The sequence below is a fragment of the Canis lupus genome, chromosome 27 (genome assembly GCF_048164855.1).
Source record: "Canis lupus baileyi chromosome 27, mCanLup2.hap1, whole genome shotgun sequence".
Classification (NCBI taxonomy): Eukaryota; Metazoa; Chordata; class Mammalia; order Carnivora; family Canidae; genus Canis; species Canis lupus.
The window spans coordinates 39181794-39199810 of NC_132864.1; the positions used below are offsets into that span (position 1 = coordinate 39181794).

Below are 18017 nucleotides of genomic sequence, written 5' to 3' on the forward strand. Positions count from 1 at the left end.
CGTCCCGCGTCCCCGGCCCCAGCAAGGCGCCTGCCCCCCACGCGGCCCTGGGCCAGGCTTCTCAGGCCAGACTTACGTTATGAATTTATTGTACAGGACAAAGGCGTTTTCCAGGTTCCCCTCCTCCAGGTACACAGACGCCATCCTCTCCATCTCCACCCCGGACCGGAAGTAGCGGCGCGGGGCGATGTCCTCCGTGATGGCGATGTTGGCCCCGAGCTTGCTCAGGGCGCGGACGCGCTCCTCTGGGCTCAGCGACACGTCCGTGTGGTCGGGCAGGGCCGCCAGCCTCCTCTGCAAGGCAAGGCCAGAGGCCCTGAGCCCCAGCAGGCGGCGCGGCACGGCGACCCCGCGCCTCTCGGGACGCGCAGGGGGGGACCCTGAGGGGAGGCGCGGCCGTGCACCCCGGGGAGCCAGCAGGGTCCCCAGTGGCGGCGCAGGTGCTGCGGTGCGTCCCCCTGGGGCGCGGGCGCGGCCACGCATGTCCTCACAGGTGAGCCCCCCGGGCCGGGAGAAGAGGGCGGGCGGGGGTGGGGGGCTGTCGCCTGCGCGGGGCCCGGGGCACCTCCAAGCCGCGGTCTCCTTCAGGGTCTCCAGGGATGGGCGTCCCTTGCACAGCAGGCGCCTTGGGGACCCCTGCGGCCTCGGCCACTGAGCCCCCCCGCCCAGTCCCAGAGCAGCCTTTCTGGGCAGAGGGCCACCTCCTTTTCCTTTTTTTTTTTTTTTTTTTTTTTGGTTTTTAAAGATTTTGTCTATTTACTTAACAGAGAGCGAGGGATGGAGGGCACGAGCAGGGCGGGAGCCGAGGAGAAGCCGGATCCCCCCCAAGCGGGGGGGCCCGAGGCAGGACTCGATCCCAGGACCCCGGGGTCACGCCCTGCGCCCAGGGCAGACGCCGAGCCGCGTGGCCGCCCCCCTCCGATTTCTTTTTAACATAAAAAGGCTCTGCGAGCGCCCGAGTGCTCACAGCCCGTGACGGGCACAGGCCCTGGCCGGGGACAATGCGCGGGATCGCCCGCAGAACCAGTGACACGAGGTCACACGCTTGTGTTTTGTGCGTGAAAATAGCATCTGCACACGTCCGGGGAGAACACAACGTGCGCCCCGGGGTACCCGCTCAGCGCAGAGGCCGGCCTCCGGGAAGGCCGAGGCCAACAGCTTTCTGTCTCCTGCTGCCGGCGGCCTCCTGGCGGGCACCTCAGGCTCGCGGGCTGGGCAGCAAGGCCTGAGCCCTGCGGGGGGCGGCGGCCACGTGCGACCCTCGGGCCGGGGACCGGCTGCGCTCACCCACGGCGCGGCACGGGGGCCGGGAGACACCCCCCGGCGTGTCGTGAGCCGGCCCTGCACCCGGGCGGCGACCCCCTAGCGACAGAACCAGAGACCCGACAGCTGCTTCTCTCGGTGGCCCCTGCGGTGGCGGGGAGGGACCCCTGCGGAGGCGTGCCCAGGACCCCTGCCGGTCCCCAGCCCAGGCGGCCCCAGCGCCCCGCTGCCTCCCCTGAAGGCATCCTGCGACCCCTCACGGCCACGGGGCAACCTGGAGCCTCCAGGGCTCCATCACCGACAGCAAGGCGCCCCCGGATCCCCACTCCGGCACCTGGAAGCAACTGAGGCCCGGTGCGGGGGGTGGTGCTGGCCGCAGCACCCACAGCAGCTCCTCCTCCGGCGCCACCCCAGCTCGGGGCACGCTTCCGAGTAGCCAACCTGCCGCACCCCCACAGGCTTTGGCCCGGACGCTGCCCCGGGCAGGGGTGCAGCTGCGGGCACTGGGGGGCTGCACGTGGCCTGGGCCACCGCTTGCCCCTTGCGGTTCAACCGACCGCAGGGCCCCAGTGACATCAGAAAATGATCGGAAATTTTTAAAAAAACTAACTCTGGAAGTAAGCACGTTTCCAAAGGGGGTTTCCAGCCCCCGGGACGCGCACAAGTGGTCTGCTCACTTTTCACTACTGCACGGCCTGCCCCGAACGGTGGTTATTTGTGCACAGCGTCCACCCAGCCCTGCTCCCCAGGACCGTCCCTCGCAGCACAGGCGCTGAGCACGGAGGGACACACGGAGACGTGCAAGGCGGACAGAACCGGGTTCTCTTTCTCCCTGAAAGTAAAAGTAAGATTTCCGTTTCCTGCACTGACTGGTCCTAGCTTCCCAGACTCAGAAGTGATTTCAGAAGGAAACTGGGAAAGAGCCTAGTGTCTCCGTCGACCTAGAAGCTGGGTTCGTGGATCTCGAAGGAAAATACAAAATCTCCCGGGGAGAGGCCTTCGTGCTCCCTTCACGGTGGCCCGCCATGAACATTTCATCGTCCCTGCAGGACGCCCTAGAAACCCGCCGGCCGCCGGAGGCGCGATGGGGCTCAGCTGCCAGCGTCAGGGGCAACCGAGCATCCTGGAGGATGCCGCGGGCCGGGGCCTGTTTGCTCTGCGGTCCCTGATCCTGCCGGCCGTCGAGGGGTGACGGTCAGGCCCGCGTGCGTCCATCAGGCCCCAATGGGCTGAGGGCGTCCCACATACTGCTCGGCTGTGCTGTGTGCAGAACCGGGCCACCTCCCCGGGGCGACTGGGCCCCCCGCATGTCCCTGAGCCCCCGGCCCGGCGCCCTCGGGCTCCTGCTCTTTGTACAGCCACTGCACGGGCATGATGGGCATAAAGGGAAGCGCGACACACGTGTGGGCACACGGTCCCACCGTGCCCCGGAGCCCTGGGCCGCGGGGTCAGAGGCTGGCCGCACAGCCTGCGCTGCAGGCACCCACGGCCGGGACAGAGGACAGCACCCGAGGGTGGCCTGGTCCACTGCAGGCTCGCACTCTTGTGGATCAAAACGAGTTATTTAGCTGGCTCAGGAGCCACTTGGCAGAGGGCTGCGCGCAGGGTGGACGCCGCGCCGCCACCACCTCGGTTCGCACCTGCCGATTGGTCGCTGGGGCTTTAGGCCCCACGGGGGCAGCAGCGGGCGCCACATACCAGGGAGGCCACGGTGAACGGCTGGTCCATGTCGTCGGCCGCAGAGGACCCACTCGCGCTGCGTCCCGGTCACTTCATCTGCGCAGAGACAAGCAGAGCCACAGTTACTTTCTGAGCATCCGACCGCGGAACACAAACCGCAGGGACCGTGCGCCCTGAGTGCTCGGCTGTGGGGGCCTCGCGCCGAGGATGGACCCCAGGACGGAGCTGCAGGACGGAGCCCGGGACGGAGCCCTGGGTGGAGCCCAGGATGGAACCCCATATGGAGCCACAGGATGGAGCCGCAGGACGGAGCCCAGGACGGAGCCGAGGCCATAGCCAAGGCCAGAGACGCAGGATGGAACCCAGGACAGACCCCAGACAGAGCCGCAGGACAGAGCCCAGGACAGAGCGCAGGATGGAACCGCAGGACGGAGCCCAGGACGGAGCCCAGGACGGAGCCCGGGACGGAGCCCCGGGATGGAGCCCAGGACAGAGCCCGGGATGGAGCCCAGTACAGAGCCCAGGACGGAGCCCCAGGACGGAGCCCCGAGACGGAGCCCTAGGATGGAGCCCGGGACGGAGCCGCAGGAGGCCATGGACCCTCTTCCAAGCGGACCTTCAGGAGCGGCCGGGGGACACGCGGCCTGCTGGCACGCTGCTGCGCTCCCGCACTCAGGACGTGGCTCCAAGGGACAAAGGCCAGGCTGTGGGGGCCGGGAGCCTGGAGCCGGCAGGTGGAGCCCTGCCTCCGGGTCCCCAGGGTGTGGCACCTTCCCTCTGAGTGTGGACGAGAGGCGGCCGACTTGTCACCGAGGGACCTCACCTGCATGTTGGTGTGATGCCCCGGATGAGGGGTTGTGTGGATGTAGGAGGATGTCTAACCAGCGCACCAACTCCTGCTACAGAGAGCTCGGGGCGGGCCTGGCCTAATCAGGTGAAAGCTCTGGGGGCCCAACAGCTCCCCTGCCGGCCCTGCAGACTCAGCCATGGACATTGCTCAGCTGCAGGATCACGGATGCACCCCCCTGCCCCTCGGGAGTCGAAACAGCCCCGATGAGCCCCTACACCTGTCCCCCAGGTGGGCACCGAGCGGAGGACCCGGCTACAAACCCACAGGTAGTAAGTGCAGGTGACGGTGGCAGGAACGACTCAGGGCCTCCCGAGAACTCAAGCGGGTCAGCAGGCGGAGTGGGGTGCGGAGTGGGGTGCCCGGGAAAGTCCCTTGCACACCCGAGGTGACGAGTCTCAGCTTTTGTTGGGACCGTTATGGAGCCTGGGGGAGGGGAAAGTGGAGGGTGGAGGGGGAAGTGGAGGGGGGAGGGGGGAGGGGGAAGTGGAGGGGGGAGGGGGAAGGGGGAGGAGGAAAGGGGGAGGGGGGAGGAAAGGGGGGAGGGGGGAGAGAGGGTTAGAGAAGGGGAGATGGGGAGAGGGGGAGATGGGGGTGAGAAGACGGGGGTGGGGAGACGGGGGTGGGGGGAGGTGGGAGGAGGGAGAGGAGGGGAGGGGGGAGCAGGAGCAGGCAGGCAGGAGCGCCCATCAGGAGTCCGAGCCGTGGCAAAGCAAGAAGAGAAAGGCAGCGTCTCACTGGCTTAGCTGAGTCCACGCCGCACAGATGCCCCCCACCTCGAGGCCGGGTCCGTTGGGGCAGCGGGATCCCCGTCCTGCCCCACCCAGGACCAGCAAACAGGGCCTCCATCAGGCCCCCTTGCCCGGTGCTCCGCTGGGCCACCTGCACGTTGGGTGCCGGGTGCAGGGGAGGATGAGGAGGAGCCTGAGGAGGACGGAGAAGATCAGGGAGGATGAGGAGGGTGGGGAGGACGGGGAGGATGGAGAGAGCGGGGGAGGATGTAGAGGGCGGGGGAGGACCCCCTGGGGCGAGAGGCAGTGCTGCCACCACCTGCAGTCACACCTGGGCTCCTCTGGAAGTGCAGGCTCCAGGCTCGGCGGAGGCAGGGTGACGGCAGAGGCAGGGTGACACGGCCTTCAAGGCCCCGCCTGCCCCGCAGCCGCCCCATCCACCTGCCCGTCCGTCCACCTGCCGTGGGTACCTGCCGTGCTCTTCCAGGCTCACGGTCTGCACGGACACAGGGTGCCCCTTGCGGCGGCTCCAACCCCGGCAAGCGTTCCACAGGAGTGCCCAGGGTCACCTGAAGCCGCCCCTACCTCCCTGCACCCTGGGGGGCACCTGGCTGTGACCTCACCGCACCCAGCGCCGCTGCTGCCCCAGCCCCTCCCCGCGTGGCCGCCGACACCCAGCTCGCTCCTGCCTACACGGCCTTCTAAGGGGGACAGGGGTGGGGGCGGGGGGGCCTGGATTGCTGGTCGAGCTGAGCTGTGAGCACTGCCCGCAGGGGGGAGCCGGGCAGGAGCCGCAGGAAGCCCTGAGCACCCCCAGCTGGGCCCAGGGCGACGGCACAGGCGGGTCCCACTGGGGGGACGGGGCAGGTCCGCCTCCCAGCCAACACCTCACATTCCCCAGAGTCACGGCCCAAGAGCACGATTCCTCTTGAATTGGAGCCTGGGGTCCCAAAGGGAGGTCCAAGTGTCGCTCATGGCCCTGGAGGGCAGGGTGGCAGCGGCTCTAGATGCCACCCTGGGGTGAAAAGGGAGCGTCAGGGGTGCCTGTGGGGCTGCGGGGTGCAATGTCCACCTCGGGCCTAGGCCGAGTCCCCGGGTCCTGGGATCAAGTCTCACATCGGGCTCCCACCCAGGCTCCAAGGCCTGAGCCGGTCGGGCCCATGGAGCCCAGAGGTGCAGGGTCCCAGCACCGGGGCTCCCACCCGGGCTCCAGGCACAAACTGCAGGACCGCAGCCTCTCCCCCTGCACAGGGGCGGAGAAGGGCAGGCAAGGAGAAAGGACACTGTGTAACCCAGAGCCCGATGCTCGGTGTCAGCGACGGGCCACAGCACCATCCGCGTGCCCCGGTGAGGAAGCCCGGGCGCAGAACAGGTGAGCAACCCGAGCAAGTGGCGAGGCGGGGACTCCGAAGTAGGGGCAGAGGATCCCTGGCGTCGGCTCAAGCAGCATTTGATAGTTGATGCTGAAATCAGGGCAAGGCCGGTCTTGGTGCTTGGATAAGAAAGACAGGATGCGGACATGACATGTCACGCCTTCGATGACCTGGACCACGAACACAGGGAGGTGGCTGGCGGCGTGGGGGGCCGGGCGGCTGGGGAGAAACGTCACAGATTGGCTGGATGCTTTAAGGGTCATTGGAATATTCAGGTTTTCTGCTTTCTCCTGGAGCCCATTTTAGTTAGCTCAAGTTTTCTAATTGTGTCCCATTTTATCTGTTTTTCAAATGCAGATAATCAGAGCTCTCTTCAGACGGTCTCAATTATTCACGGGTCCCGGGGCGCCTGCGCCTCAGCCGGTGAGGTGTCAAACCCTTGGTTTCAGCTCAGGTCGTGATCCCAGGGTCACGGGCTCGATGAGGCTCACGCTGGGGGGGGCGGGGAGAGTCTGCTTGAGATGCTCTCTCTGTGTGCCCCGTCCTCCCCACTCGCTCTCAAATAAATAGATTTTTAAATAAGTAAATAGTGGGTCTGTAGTTATGCCTCCCTATTCATTCCTAATGCTATTTATGGGTTTTCCTCTTTCTTCCTGGGTTAACATTGTCAGAAATTTAGCTACTTGGCTAACGTTTTTTTTTCTTTTCTTTTTTTTGGAAAATGTTTTTCAAAGAATTAACTTTGGGTTGGTTCATCCTGCAACCTTATTTTTATTAACTTCTGTCCTTATTTTTATTATTTCATTACTCTCACCATATCTAGAATTAAGATACCAGTTCATTTTTAGCTACTTTTTTTTTTTTTTTTAAAGATTCTGTTTATTTGAGAGACAGTCTGAGTGGGGGCAGGACGGAGAAGCAGCCGCCCCGCTGAGCAGGGAGCCCGACGTGGGGCTTGATCCCGGGACCCTGAGATCGTGACCTGAGCCGAAAGCAGGTGCTTAATCAACTGAGACCCTTAATCCTCACTTCTTGAGGATTGTTCCTTGTTGTCTATGTTCTATGATTTGCCAGTAAATGTACTTAAGCAGAGAAAAGGAAGAGATGACACTTCAGTTCAGCATAACAACTATCTGATCCACAATCTTCTCTCTGCCAAAAAGATAAAAGGGTGTTGATTCCCTTCACTTATATTTTATGCAGAATGACTGGCTGGCTGTGGACTGACCGCCTGTGCTCATCCCATCAAGAGCCCCCCTCAGTGCTCAAAGGGCATTTCATGTGCTCACAAATGTGCTAATTTAGGATTCCATTTTTTTTTTCCCTTAATGAGACGGTCTGATTGATACGCATCATAAAACACTTAAGAGAATGAATTTGAGCTCTCGGGGAGAAATTCACATTTGTGCACAATTATTTTGTCATCTTAAATCCACATGAGCATGTTGATTTTGTTATTCTTCTAGAGAGGTACTAGAATTTCCTGGAAATGATGCCTTCTAAAAATAAGCCACCTCCCCTCCCAAAAAAGAAAAGAAAAGAAGCCACCCGTAAGCCACTCAGCTTTAATGTATATTTTAACATACTTCCCTTTTTTGCTGCAATAAGCTTGTAACAAAATACCATCCAGGAGTTATCTAATTCCACGAGGCACAGTGAGTCAGAATAAATTTTTAAAATAACATCATCTTTTTGCCTGCCAGTTGCCTGAAGCTCAGAGATGCAAGGTCAGTGCTCGGGCATTATTAATCAATTTAATTTCATTCTCATGAATTTCCTGAGGACGGGCCATGACCAAGATGCCCTGAGCCCGGCACGACTACTCAAAAGCAAAAGCTCTCCTTTTGGAGAAATGGAGGAGCACGTCTCCGATGGTCTCCGATGCTCCCCGACCACAGGAACCGCAGCCGTTCCACGCGTCCCCCGCACGGCAGCTCTCACGGTTTGGGTTTTGCATGAGAAAACCTCATCGATGCAGGAGGCCAACGCAAAATAGGCCGTGTCCTTCCTCAGGCCGGCTTGGCCGCCCCTCTGATGGTGCTCAGCGAGCCCCGCACGCGGCCTCAGCTGCCGGGCCTGTGTGCTCAGCTCTCACCCCCTCCGGTCTCCAGGCCCACGGCCGACGCCCCCGCTCTGACGCGGGGCTGCCTCCGAGTGTGGCTCCTCGACCACCTCCACCACAACTCCTTGGTAGAGCAGGAGAGTGGTTGCCAGGTCTCTATTCTCATCAGGCCGCCCAGCAGTTCTGGACGCACACCCAGACCCGAGGCTCACGACACCGGCCACACTGTTCCAAGGCAGTTACGAGCAACCTCCTGAAAGCCTGGCCTGGATCAGCTGCGTGTTTTCTGCCGTGGAACAAGCTCCTGCCGTGGGCTCTGCGAAGCAGAGGTGTCTGTCCCCCGACACCCGTCCTCACCCTGCATCTCAACTCTCCGTGTCCTGCCTTTCCTGCTAACACACCTTCATTCCTTCCCCGGGACACGTCTTGTCATGACTCGGACTGACGCTCCATCTGAGCCTCAGCACCGTGTCTTCAAATCTCTTCCATCTGCTTCCACCGGGACACCCAACTGATCTCGCACCCGGGATGCCCCAAGGCTAACTACATCTTTCCTGCAAATACCGCTGGCTCCCAGTAAATCCAGTCGTCGGTTTACGTGTACGACGTTATTTATGAACCAACGGCCTGTGCTAGGCGCTAGCAACGCAACAGTGACCAGAGAGACAGATCCTAACGGATCTTCCGACACAAACATTCTGCGAGGGGCAGGGTGAGGCAGAGATGCGTGGTAACCGCTACTGAGACAAAATACAGGAAACAGAAACAGCTATGCATTCTTTTTCTGGAAAAAAAAAAACAAAGCAAACCTTCAGAAACAAGCGTGTCCTCCTCAGTGCAGGGGGAGGCAGCTTTTGCCCCATCACTGGTGACGTCAACTTGGATCTCTTGTTTAAATCACGGCTGCCAGGCCCCTTCCTTGTAAAGATTCTATATTTTTCCTTTGTGAGTAACTTCAGGAACCTGCAAATACACCTTGGCCCCTAATTTTAGCATCGAAAGGTGATTGTTGCCTGAACAATGATTACCGTGCGTCTGAAAATGGTGCATTTTCTATTTCCATCCTCCGTCCGACATTTCTTAGTTTAGGTGGCATTTTCGGTCAAAGGATGTTTAAGTTTTGTACAAAATGTTTACATTTCAGCCTGTAAGATGGTTCCATCTTTTCCCTATGGTATCTGAGTTTTTTCATCATTTTTATAAAAGGTCTTCAAACTCACTAATGCCAAAAATATTTCTTAATGTGTTCACCAATCTCTTCTTCCAGTAGTTTTGTGTATATTTTTTAAGATGTCGTTTATTTATCTGAGAGAGCGCACAAGCAGAGGGAGCTGCAGGCAGAGGCAGAGGGAGAAGCCGACTTCCCGCTGAGCTGGGAGCCCGACACGGGGCTCGAACCCGGGACCGCGACAGCATGACCGGAGCCGAAGGCAGACGCTTCACCGACGGAGCCCCCAGGCGCCCACGGTTGGATAGTTTTGAATCTGTGTGGAATTCACGTTTCTGCGAGGAGTTTAGACACGGCTACAGTTTCCCTTTGCATCAGGCGAAGCCTCAATTACCCTGAGCTTCTTATGTAACTCGCAACTCTGCGACACGAAGCCTGGAGGTGGACACGCAGCTACTGGGGGGAGTGCGGGAGAGCCCCAAACCTTGGAAGCTGAGCGGACCTCCTGGGGTTCCGGAGCAAAAGCAGGCAGCGGAACGGCCGGCGCGGACGCTGGCACAGACAGTCACCACATCAGGGTGGCACTTGCGACTTGTGCCGAGGAAAGGTCCCCTCCTCCTGAACAGCGCCAACCGCTCGTCAATCGCACAAAACCTGGTGAGCCCTGGAGACAGCTCCGTGTGCCCGCCGCCCGGTCCACACCCGCCTGCCGCTGTGCACCGCACGCACTCGCACACTCATGAAGAAACGTCAGGCCACACGGGTGGAGGGCGTTCCATAAAGCCAACGGCTACTGCTCTTCACAAGTGTCAAGATGATGGAAGACAGGGAGGGACTGTTCCAGATTCAAAGACACCACTAAGGGCCCGTGGGAGGCTCCGGGGAGGGGGGGAGCGGCTGCCTTCAGCCCAGGCTGTGACCCTGGGGGCCCGGGATCGAGTTCTGCATTGGGCTCCCCGCAGGGAGCTGCTTCTCAGTCTGCCTGGGTCTCTGCCTCTCTCTCTGGGTCTCTCATGAGTAAATAAATAAAATGTTTAAAAAATAATAAAATAAAATAAAAGAGTCCACAGAGACGAGACAACTGAATGCCAGGCACAGTCCTGCAGGGGACCCAATCCTGGATCGGAAGGACGCTGGGGAAATAAATGCGAATAAGATCTGTGCATCGGACAATAACAAGGGGATGGTATTACTCTCCAGATTTTGAGAACTACTGTGATCACGTAGACTGTTAATATTTCGAGGAGGGGGGTAAGGGATATACAGAAATTCCATGTATTTTTTTAGAAGTCTGACATGCTTTTATTTTATTCTTTTAAGAGACCCACGGGGAGAGGCAGAAATGCAGGCAGAGGGAAAAGCAGGCTCCCTGCAGGGAGCTCGACGTGAGACTCGATCCCAGGACCCCGGGGTCACGCTCTGGGCCGCAGGGAGATGCTCAGCCGCTGAGCCCCCGGGCGCCCAAATTCCTTCAACCTTAACAAGGTTTCCTGTTTGATTTAGGAGACGTTTGGCTCCTGCCTCGCTGGCGTCCTGGGGGCCGTGGGGACGAGGGCTGGCATGGCCTGTGGCCCAGCGACGCACGAGGGGCCAGAAGCGGGGGCGGGAGTGCGGAGAGACACCGAGGCCCCGCGGCTCCTGCCCTGCGGCGGGTGGGCGCCCCGGAGGCCGCGTCCGGAGCCTGCAGGGAAGCTCGGCCGTCTTCTTACGTCGGGTTTAAACTCAGAAAATCAAAAAAACAAAAACGAGACCCCACAGCTCTTTAAGAAGAACTGAACGCCCGTGACATGGGACCGTGTGACTGATGCGGAACGTGAGGCCGCGCGGCGCGGTGTGGGGACAGGTGAGATTCGAGGCGTGAGGGCTTTCCCCGAAGCAGCGCCCGTCACCCCGTCACCCCGTCACCCCGTCCACGAGCAGGCAGGACCGCGCGGCACAGGAGCTGCCTGGGAGTCGCTGTGAGAACAGGCCTGAGGCCCAGCGGTTCAGGGGAGCGGCCACCCGCGGACCCACCTGCCCACCCACCCGCCGTCTGGCCGCCTCCCCCGTTAGAACGCGCCTCTTACCCCTAAACCCCGTTACTTCCACGAGTCTAAAAATAGCTAAGATCGCTCGGCTCTAAGTCCAGATAATATTCTGAATAAAAACGGTTATTTTTTTAAATTGATTGGAGAGGAAGAGGAGCCAGCGAGCGTGGGGGGGCCGGGTCTGCGCGGACCCCGTGAGGCTCGGTCCGTGACCACGACGGCTGTCTGAGCGCCGGGGGCCGTGGGCACGACGGCTAGGACATGTCCTCGTAAAGCCACCGCGGCCAGGAAGGGAGGGTGCGCGGCGCTGGGGTGGACACGGGCGGGCGGCACGGACGGCTCCGCCCCACAGACACGCAGCAGCACGCGGCCCAGCCCCTCTGTCCCAAGGCCCGGACAGGTGAGCGTGTCAGAGGACGGTCAGCATGCGACACGCGTCACGCCGTGTCCGCACACACGCACACGACACTGCTCCCTCACACCACAGAGGCCTCGTGTGCAGCCCCCCCAGCAGGAGCCCGGGCGCCGAGATGCACCAGGGCCCACGCCAACCGCAGTCCAGCGGCTTCCCAAGCCCATGTGGGAACACACGTGGGGCCTCGTGACCGGGAGCTCCCCGCACAACACCCGGACGCCCAGGACAGCTGGCGGGGGCTTCGGCGGCGGTCCCCAGAGCAATGCTGCGCAGACACGGCCGACTCCACGGGGGGAGTGACAGGACGCCGGAGCCCGCAGGCCCGGCCCATGTGCACGCCCAGCCCGTGTATGGACCCAGCCCGTGTGCAGGCCCAGCCCGTGTGCAGGCCGCATGGGGGGCCAGGGCCGGGCCGCCGTCTGCCCACAGCCCACTGCCATCCTAGGTGGCCTGGCGCTCGGGTCTGCGGGTTCTTCATCCGTCAGGGACGCCCACCGCGTGCCATCGCTCTAGGGGCCACGGTGACAGCGCCGACAGCACCCAGGACGCCGGGAACCCCGAGACGCCCTTCCCTGTGCGCCCACCGAGCCCTGCCCTGAGGCTGGGGACACACAACGGGACACCCGGCCGAGAAACGAAGAGGCCCGGGCTCGTAGGCGCCCATGAGCTGCCTGAGGACACGAGGCCATCGGCGCCAGGAGGGACTCGAGCTTCTCGGCGCTCGGCGGCCCGTGAGGTGGCGCGCGTGACGGTTTTGCGCAGCGTCTGGCTCCCACACGTCCAAGGGCCACCCTTTCTTCCTAGGCCTCTGCCAGGCGTCTGCGAGCCGGCCGGGGGACAGCGATGGCAAGTTCCTGCCGGGCACTGAGGCAGGTCCGGGTGGTTCCCTCCCCAGTGTCGCCAGGATGCCTGGCAGGCCTGTCACTCTGCGACGCGACGTCCCACCGCCCTCCCTCCCCTCCATCCTCCACCTGCCAGACTGTCCCTTGCAAGGCCACCATCGTCCCCTGCAAGGCCACCGTCAGCCCACACCTCTCAAGGAACCTCCTGGCAATTGGCTGCCTCACCTCCCGAAACCCCCTCCCGGGCCACGCAGGGCCCTCGGGGCGGGGGACAAACAGGCTGCCCGGGACGGGGCTGCAGCGCCTGTGGGCCCAGCAGGTGCTCACCGGCCGGCTGCGCCAAGAGCGGCTCCTACGTTACCTCCAAACGGTGATGAGCGATGTTTTATTTGACATATTTACTTCGCACACAGCCCAGCAGAAGACGCTTCAGGATCTCACCTGATTTTTTTTGCTCAGAATGAAACAAGCTTGAGTGAAAGACACACGGGGAAGGACGTCAGAGAAAATGCACATTCTTGATGCACACTAGAAGGCTAACACCCTAACATCCGGGGACATTTCAGGCAGCGTTCTGACCTTTGACCCTGAAACTAGATCATGAGCCACAGGGCAAACATCTAGGGACTGGGGACCGAAACTGACGTTGTTTAAAAAAAAAAAAAAGAAGAAGAAGAAGAAGGAAAGAAAAAAAAAAGGTCTAACAGCCTTAATAGTTGAGCTCAGATACCGCACCCACTTCCATGAGTACCTTAAACGGCTAAGTAGAGCGGCGTGGGGGGGGGGGCAGGGGGGCCTCTGGGGTGGAGCATCTGCCTTGGGCCCAGGGCGTGACCCTGGGGTCCCGGGATTGAGTCCCGCATGGGGCTCCCCGCAGGGAGCCTGCTTCTCCCTCTGCCTGGGTCCCTGCCTCTCTCTCTGTCTCTCTCATGAATCAATAAATAAAACCTTTGGAAAAAAAAAAAAAGGCCGGAGCAAACCAAGGCGGATATGAATCACTGCACTTACACCGAGGCGCTGCTGTTGATAACCGTAAGCCACCAAGTAACCCGCGGTCGGATCTAAGGTCCCTAGAGCAACCGCATCCACGGACAAACAACACGGACTTCATTTAAAATTTTTGAAAGCCAGACACCACGTGCTGGGCGGACTTAGCAGTCCGCCAGACGCTTACCTGGCTCCCCACTCGCGCGGGGGTGCACGACTGTACTGGAAGTTCACCTGATCTGCCTGCAAATGCAAACAGCGTCCGGTGTGGCTGCATCCAGATCATTCCCGAGCCGGATGTTCTGATGTTCTGGTTCAGCTCCGGGCTTCTGGACGTTGCTCATGTGTCCTGCTGCCTGGCTGCGTGTGGGTGGCTGGAACAGGCACGGGGACAGGTGCCCACGGGGTGCTGACCGCTGCCTTTGTCCTGGTGGGGTCCTGACGTGCCTGGGGCCTGGGGTCCTGGGTCCTGACGAGGTTGGCCTGGGTGGGTCGGGCTCCGGTTGGAGGAGGTGACGGGTACCTTGTAGCATGTTGGGGCGAGGAACGAGCCGCACTGGAGGGTGGTCAAGCCGAACCGGGACGGTGCCCACTTCAGAGTCCCCAGCACTGGCCGGGCAGCTGTGACCGTCTAGCCCCAGGGACCTCACGCTGACTCCAATACTCCCGAGGATCACACTGAGTCATTTGTCACCGTTCCCACCCTGGTGACAGGTCGCGAATCCCACACAGGCTGGAGTAAAGAGCGCTGGTGTCGCAGAGTCATGAAGCCAGAGGAGGAGGATGCGTCTTGCTGGTGAACGTACCTTTGGGGGTGGGGGGATCCCCGGCGCCTCTCACGCTCCTCCTCCCCCTCCTGTAGTGAGCAAGAGCTACCAGGCTTTTCTTTTTCTTTTTCTTTCCTTTCTGACTTCCTGGGTCGTGCCCGTCAAGCAGGCCTGGGAAGTGTCCGTACGGGGCTGTGCCCAAGCCCTGCTCAGCCACGTCCCGTGCACGGAAAGTCAAAGAGTAAAAAGCGGCAGCGGCTGCACCAACGTCTATCTAGGCCAGTCGCGTCAGCTGCGCCCCAGGACCTGCCGCCGACCTGCCGCCGGGCCCGGAGCGGGGAGCCTCTTCCTCCGAGGCCCTGACGCGCGGACACGGACCCTGGGGGGGCGCCGGGGGGCGAGGGGCCCGGAACGGGCGGCCCCGCGGGAGCAGGAGAGCAGGAGGCGGCGTCCAGGGGGCTCGGCGCAGGCCTGCCCCGGTGACCTTGGGGCTGACCCCGGGCCCAGCGCGGCGGCCCCGCCCCCTCCCCCGCCCCCGCCCTGGGCCTGCGCCCCGCGGGGGGCTGCGCTGCCGACCTCGGCCGGGTCCCGGGAGCCCCCGCCCCCGCCCGGCTCCTGGGTGGTTGGCTGCGCGCCCCTGCGCGCCCCTGCGCACCCCTGCGCGCCCCTGCCCTGGCCTCTCCGGCTCCGCCTCGGCCGCGTGGATGGCGCCGGGGCCTCCGGGGGGCACAGAGCGACGCCCGCCCGCGGGGCCCCACCGGGTCGGGGCCGGGGACCACCCCCCCGCGGAGCGTCGGCCCGGCCCGGCCCGGTCCCCGCGACCCCGCCCCCCCACCCCGCCGAGGGGTCGCCCCCGGGCCCCCCCGCCCCCCCCCGGCCCCGCGCGCTCACCGCCCGCCGGCTCCTCCCCGCGGCGGCGCTGCCCCTGGGGCCCCCGCATCCGGGCCGTGCAGCCGCGCCCCGCCCGGCCTCCTGCAGGACCGCCCCGCCCCCAGCCCCGAACCCGCGCCGGGCGGGGCCCCAGAGCTCTCGGCGGGGCGGCGGGGAGGGCCGTGGCTGCGCGTCCCGACCCCCCCCCGCCCCCCCCGAGGTCGCAGGTGCCGCACGCGGGGAGCCCCGCCCCCTGCCCCCCGCCCACCCCCACCCCCCGGGCCCCCCCCCGCGGCGCGGCTCCTCCTGGCCCCTTGGGTCGCGCCCTGGGAGCGGCGGGGCTGCCCGGCTGAGCGGCTGAGCGGCCCGGGCCCAGCACGGCCACCTCCAGGGCCTCGTCCCCGCGTTTGCATTTCTTTTTTAATGTATTTTTAAAATATCTTTACTTATTTATTCATGAGACACACAGAGAGAGGCAGAGACCCAGGCGGAGGCAGGAGCAGGCCCCATGCGGGACCCGGGTCACGCCCTGGGCCAAAGGCCGAGGCTCCACCGCCCCACCCCGCCGTCCCCACCCCCCCCCTTCAACTCTTAAAATGCAAAGGTTTAAAAATAAATAAATAAAAATAAAATAAAAAAACTCCTGGAGGCGGCCTGCAGCCCTCATTTTTGAAAAGCAACGGTGTCATTGCTCTTCTGATTTCGGATTCAGTTCCAAATTTTAAAATCAGAGAATTTCACAGAAACTCAGACTTTCCGCACGTTCTGGAACGTTGAACAAGCCGTGACCCTCGGCTCACGGGGGTTCTAGTAACGGTCAGCCAGAGCCGGATGCAGGCGTCCCCTTTACCCTGGGAGGATGCTCCTGGGTTTTCCACGGTCTCCCCCACTCCTGTACCCCCCGCCCCGCTGACTTTTGAGGATGTGATTCACCCTGGAGTCTGCCGTTCTGGACTAGACATCCCATGACCTATCAGACAACCTAAAAAAAAAAAATCAGTTGTGATTAAGTTTAACCAGATTTCTAACAAAATATGATGAAACAAACAAGTTTACATAAATATTCAGAGTGGTCATTGACCCAAGGCTTCCTACCCAGACTCCAAACTCTCCAAAAAGCCAGAACGGCCCAAGGCTCCCTGTCTCCATTCTCCAGCATGGATGGCGCTGTCGTGTGACCTAAGTCCATCCCATCGGAGATTCCCATCCAGGCCCTTGAAGCCAGAGTCTATGACTCAAACAACAGACATTCTGGAAAAAGTATCATCATTATATACGGGGTGGTTTTGCGGCCCTGGGCAGCGGTGCCAGAAGTGACATTTGGACAAACCCAGTGGCGATACCAGTGGCGTCCCGGGTGCTGTGACATGTTCAGATGCCAACTACCAAGTTCCCCTGCCTGTGTGGTGAACCTGGGTCTCCTACCTGCTGCCCCTCCAAGACGTCTCTCTTCTGATGAAGTCATCGGAACTGGTTTCAGCGTTTGCCACCAAAACTCCGATGCAGTGACTTTCGGGATGTGTCGGCCCGGCCTCCTTTTCACTAATGGAATTAATGAGAAGTGGGCACAAGTAGATTTGTTCAGCTTTTATCTTGGAATTTTAAAGTGTTCCATAATTTTACTTGCACTTAAAAAAAAAAAAGATTTTATTTATTTGAGAGACAGAGAGAACACAAACGGGGAAGGAGCAGACAAAGAGGGACAAGAAGGACCCCACCCCACCCCACCTGCTGAATGGGGCTGACCCCAGGACCCGGAGATCATGACTGGCCAGAGGGGAAGGAAGTCAGATGTTCGACCCTCAAGTCACCCACGCTCCCCTTTACATGCACTTTTAAAGATTTCATGTCACTATGAGTCCGACATGCATTGTTTTTTTTAATGTAGGATAACAGTATTAGCGAGGACGGTGTGTAAATGAACACCCCCTCAGTACTGGTGGGGGGCAGGGAAAGGAGCCCCTCAGCCTTTGATGCACGGCCGCGGAAAGGAGTCTCGGTCTGTTAACAGAAGCTGGGAAATGGAGCCTTTCCCCCAAGTAATTCCACTTCCAGGAAGGCATTGGGCCTATGGAAATCTGAAACGGGAAATAAGATTTCTCCTTGGGAAAAAAAAAAAAAGATTTCTCCTTGAGACATTGCTCATCAGCTTTAGGCTCGAGTCAGCTTTATGGTGAGCTCCAAACGACATTGCGGCTGCCCGTGATCCAACGTTAATGATACAAGATGGCGCCCGCGTATGGCCCCAACTAGGTCGAATCACAGGAAGAAAATCTAGAATTTATTAAAATTACCCCTGGAGATCGGCCACGGGCAATTATGCTTGCCTGCTTTGCACTTTACTAGGACTTTCATGTCCTCTAATGGGCCTGCCTGCCTCTTCTGGAGGAAAAAAGAATATTTAATAATTAAAAATAAACAGAATTGGTAGCCTGAAAAAATATGAGGTTCTGTTTATCACAGGGCCTCATTCATCATGGGCTCATAATCAGTATTTGAGGTAGGAACGGACCTAGAAAGAAGGGAGGGAGGGAGGAAGGAGGGGCCGCCCTGCCTCACGGTGATGAGTTCAGGGACTGAGATTCCTCTGCCGCCTGCTGAGGTGATGGCACGCAGAGAAGCGAGGCCTTGGCGTTGCTTTAGTACGTAAGGCTGCGTTCTAACTGCGGCATGTGGCAACCCACTGACCGTCCTTCTCGTTGGAGGACTAACCCAGAGTCCGCCGTCAGGTACTTTCCGGTCCCGGGACGTGGGAGGTAGATCTGAGAAGGTGGAGGAACCACAGGACGCTGGTGTCAAGACCAAGACGCCCTCGTCGGCCGCTGGGTGGCTGCTCTGTGGGGTGTGGCCTCTCTGCGGCCCCCAGAGTCCAAGAGTTTGGAAGGGTCGCTAATGGCCACATCTGTTGACCTCCTCCGAGAATCCTATTTGTTGGAACTCACGGTACAAAGATTAAGGGTTGAAGGTAGGAAACCACCGTTACAT

General features: G+C 60.9%; 1 protein-coding gene across 6 annotated transcripts in view; it reads right to left on the bottom strand.

Moving 5' to 3' along the window:
• The window catches only part of STAMBPL1 (STAM binding protein like 1), a 28602-nt gene extending 13441 nt beyond the window's left edge, over positions 1-15161 (bottom strand). Inside the window, exons 1-5 of one of the 6 annotated variants that reach the window (XM_072803665.1) lie at positions 13583-14512; positions 4853-6113; positions 4058-4216; positions 2962-3039; positions 77-294 (exon numbers count right to left, since the gene is read on the bottom strand). In XM_072803665.1, the coding sequence (XP_072659766.1) occupies positions 77-294; positions 2962-2991 (248 nt within the window). In that variant the 5' untranslated portion in view covers positions 2992-3039; positions 4058-4216; positions 4853-6113; positions 13583-14512. Of the gene's footprint in view, positions 1-76; positions 295-2903; positions 3040-4057; positions 4217-4852; positions 6114-13582; positions 14513-15053 lie in introns of those variants that run through there. The other 5 variants (XM_072803667.1, XM_072803664.1, XM_072803666.1 and 2 more) reach the window with 5 other exon arrangements.
• Between the last annotated feature and the right edge of the window lie 2856 nt (positions 15162-18017).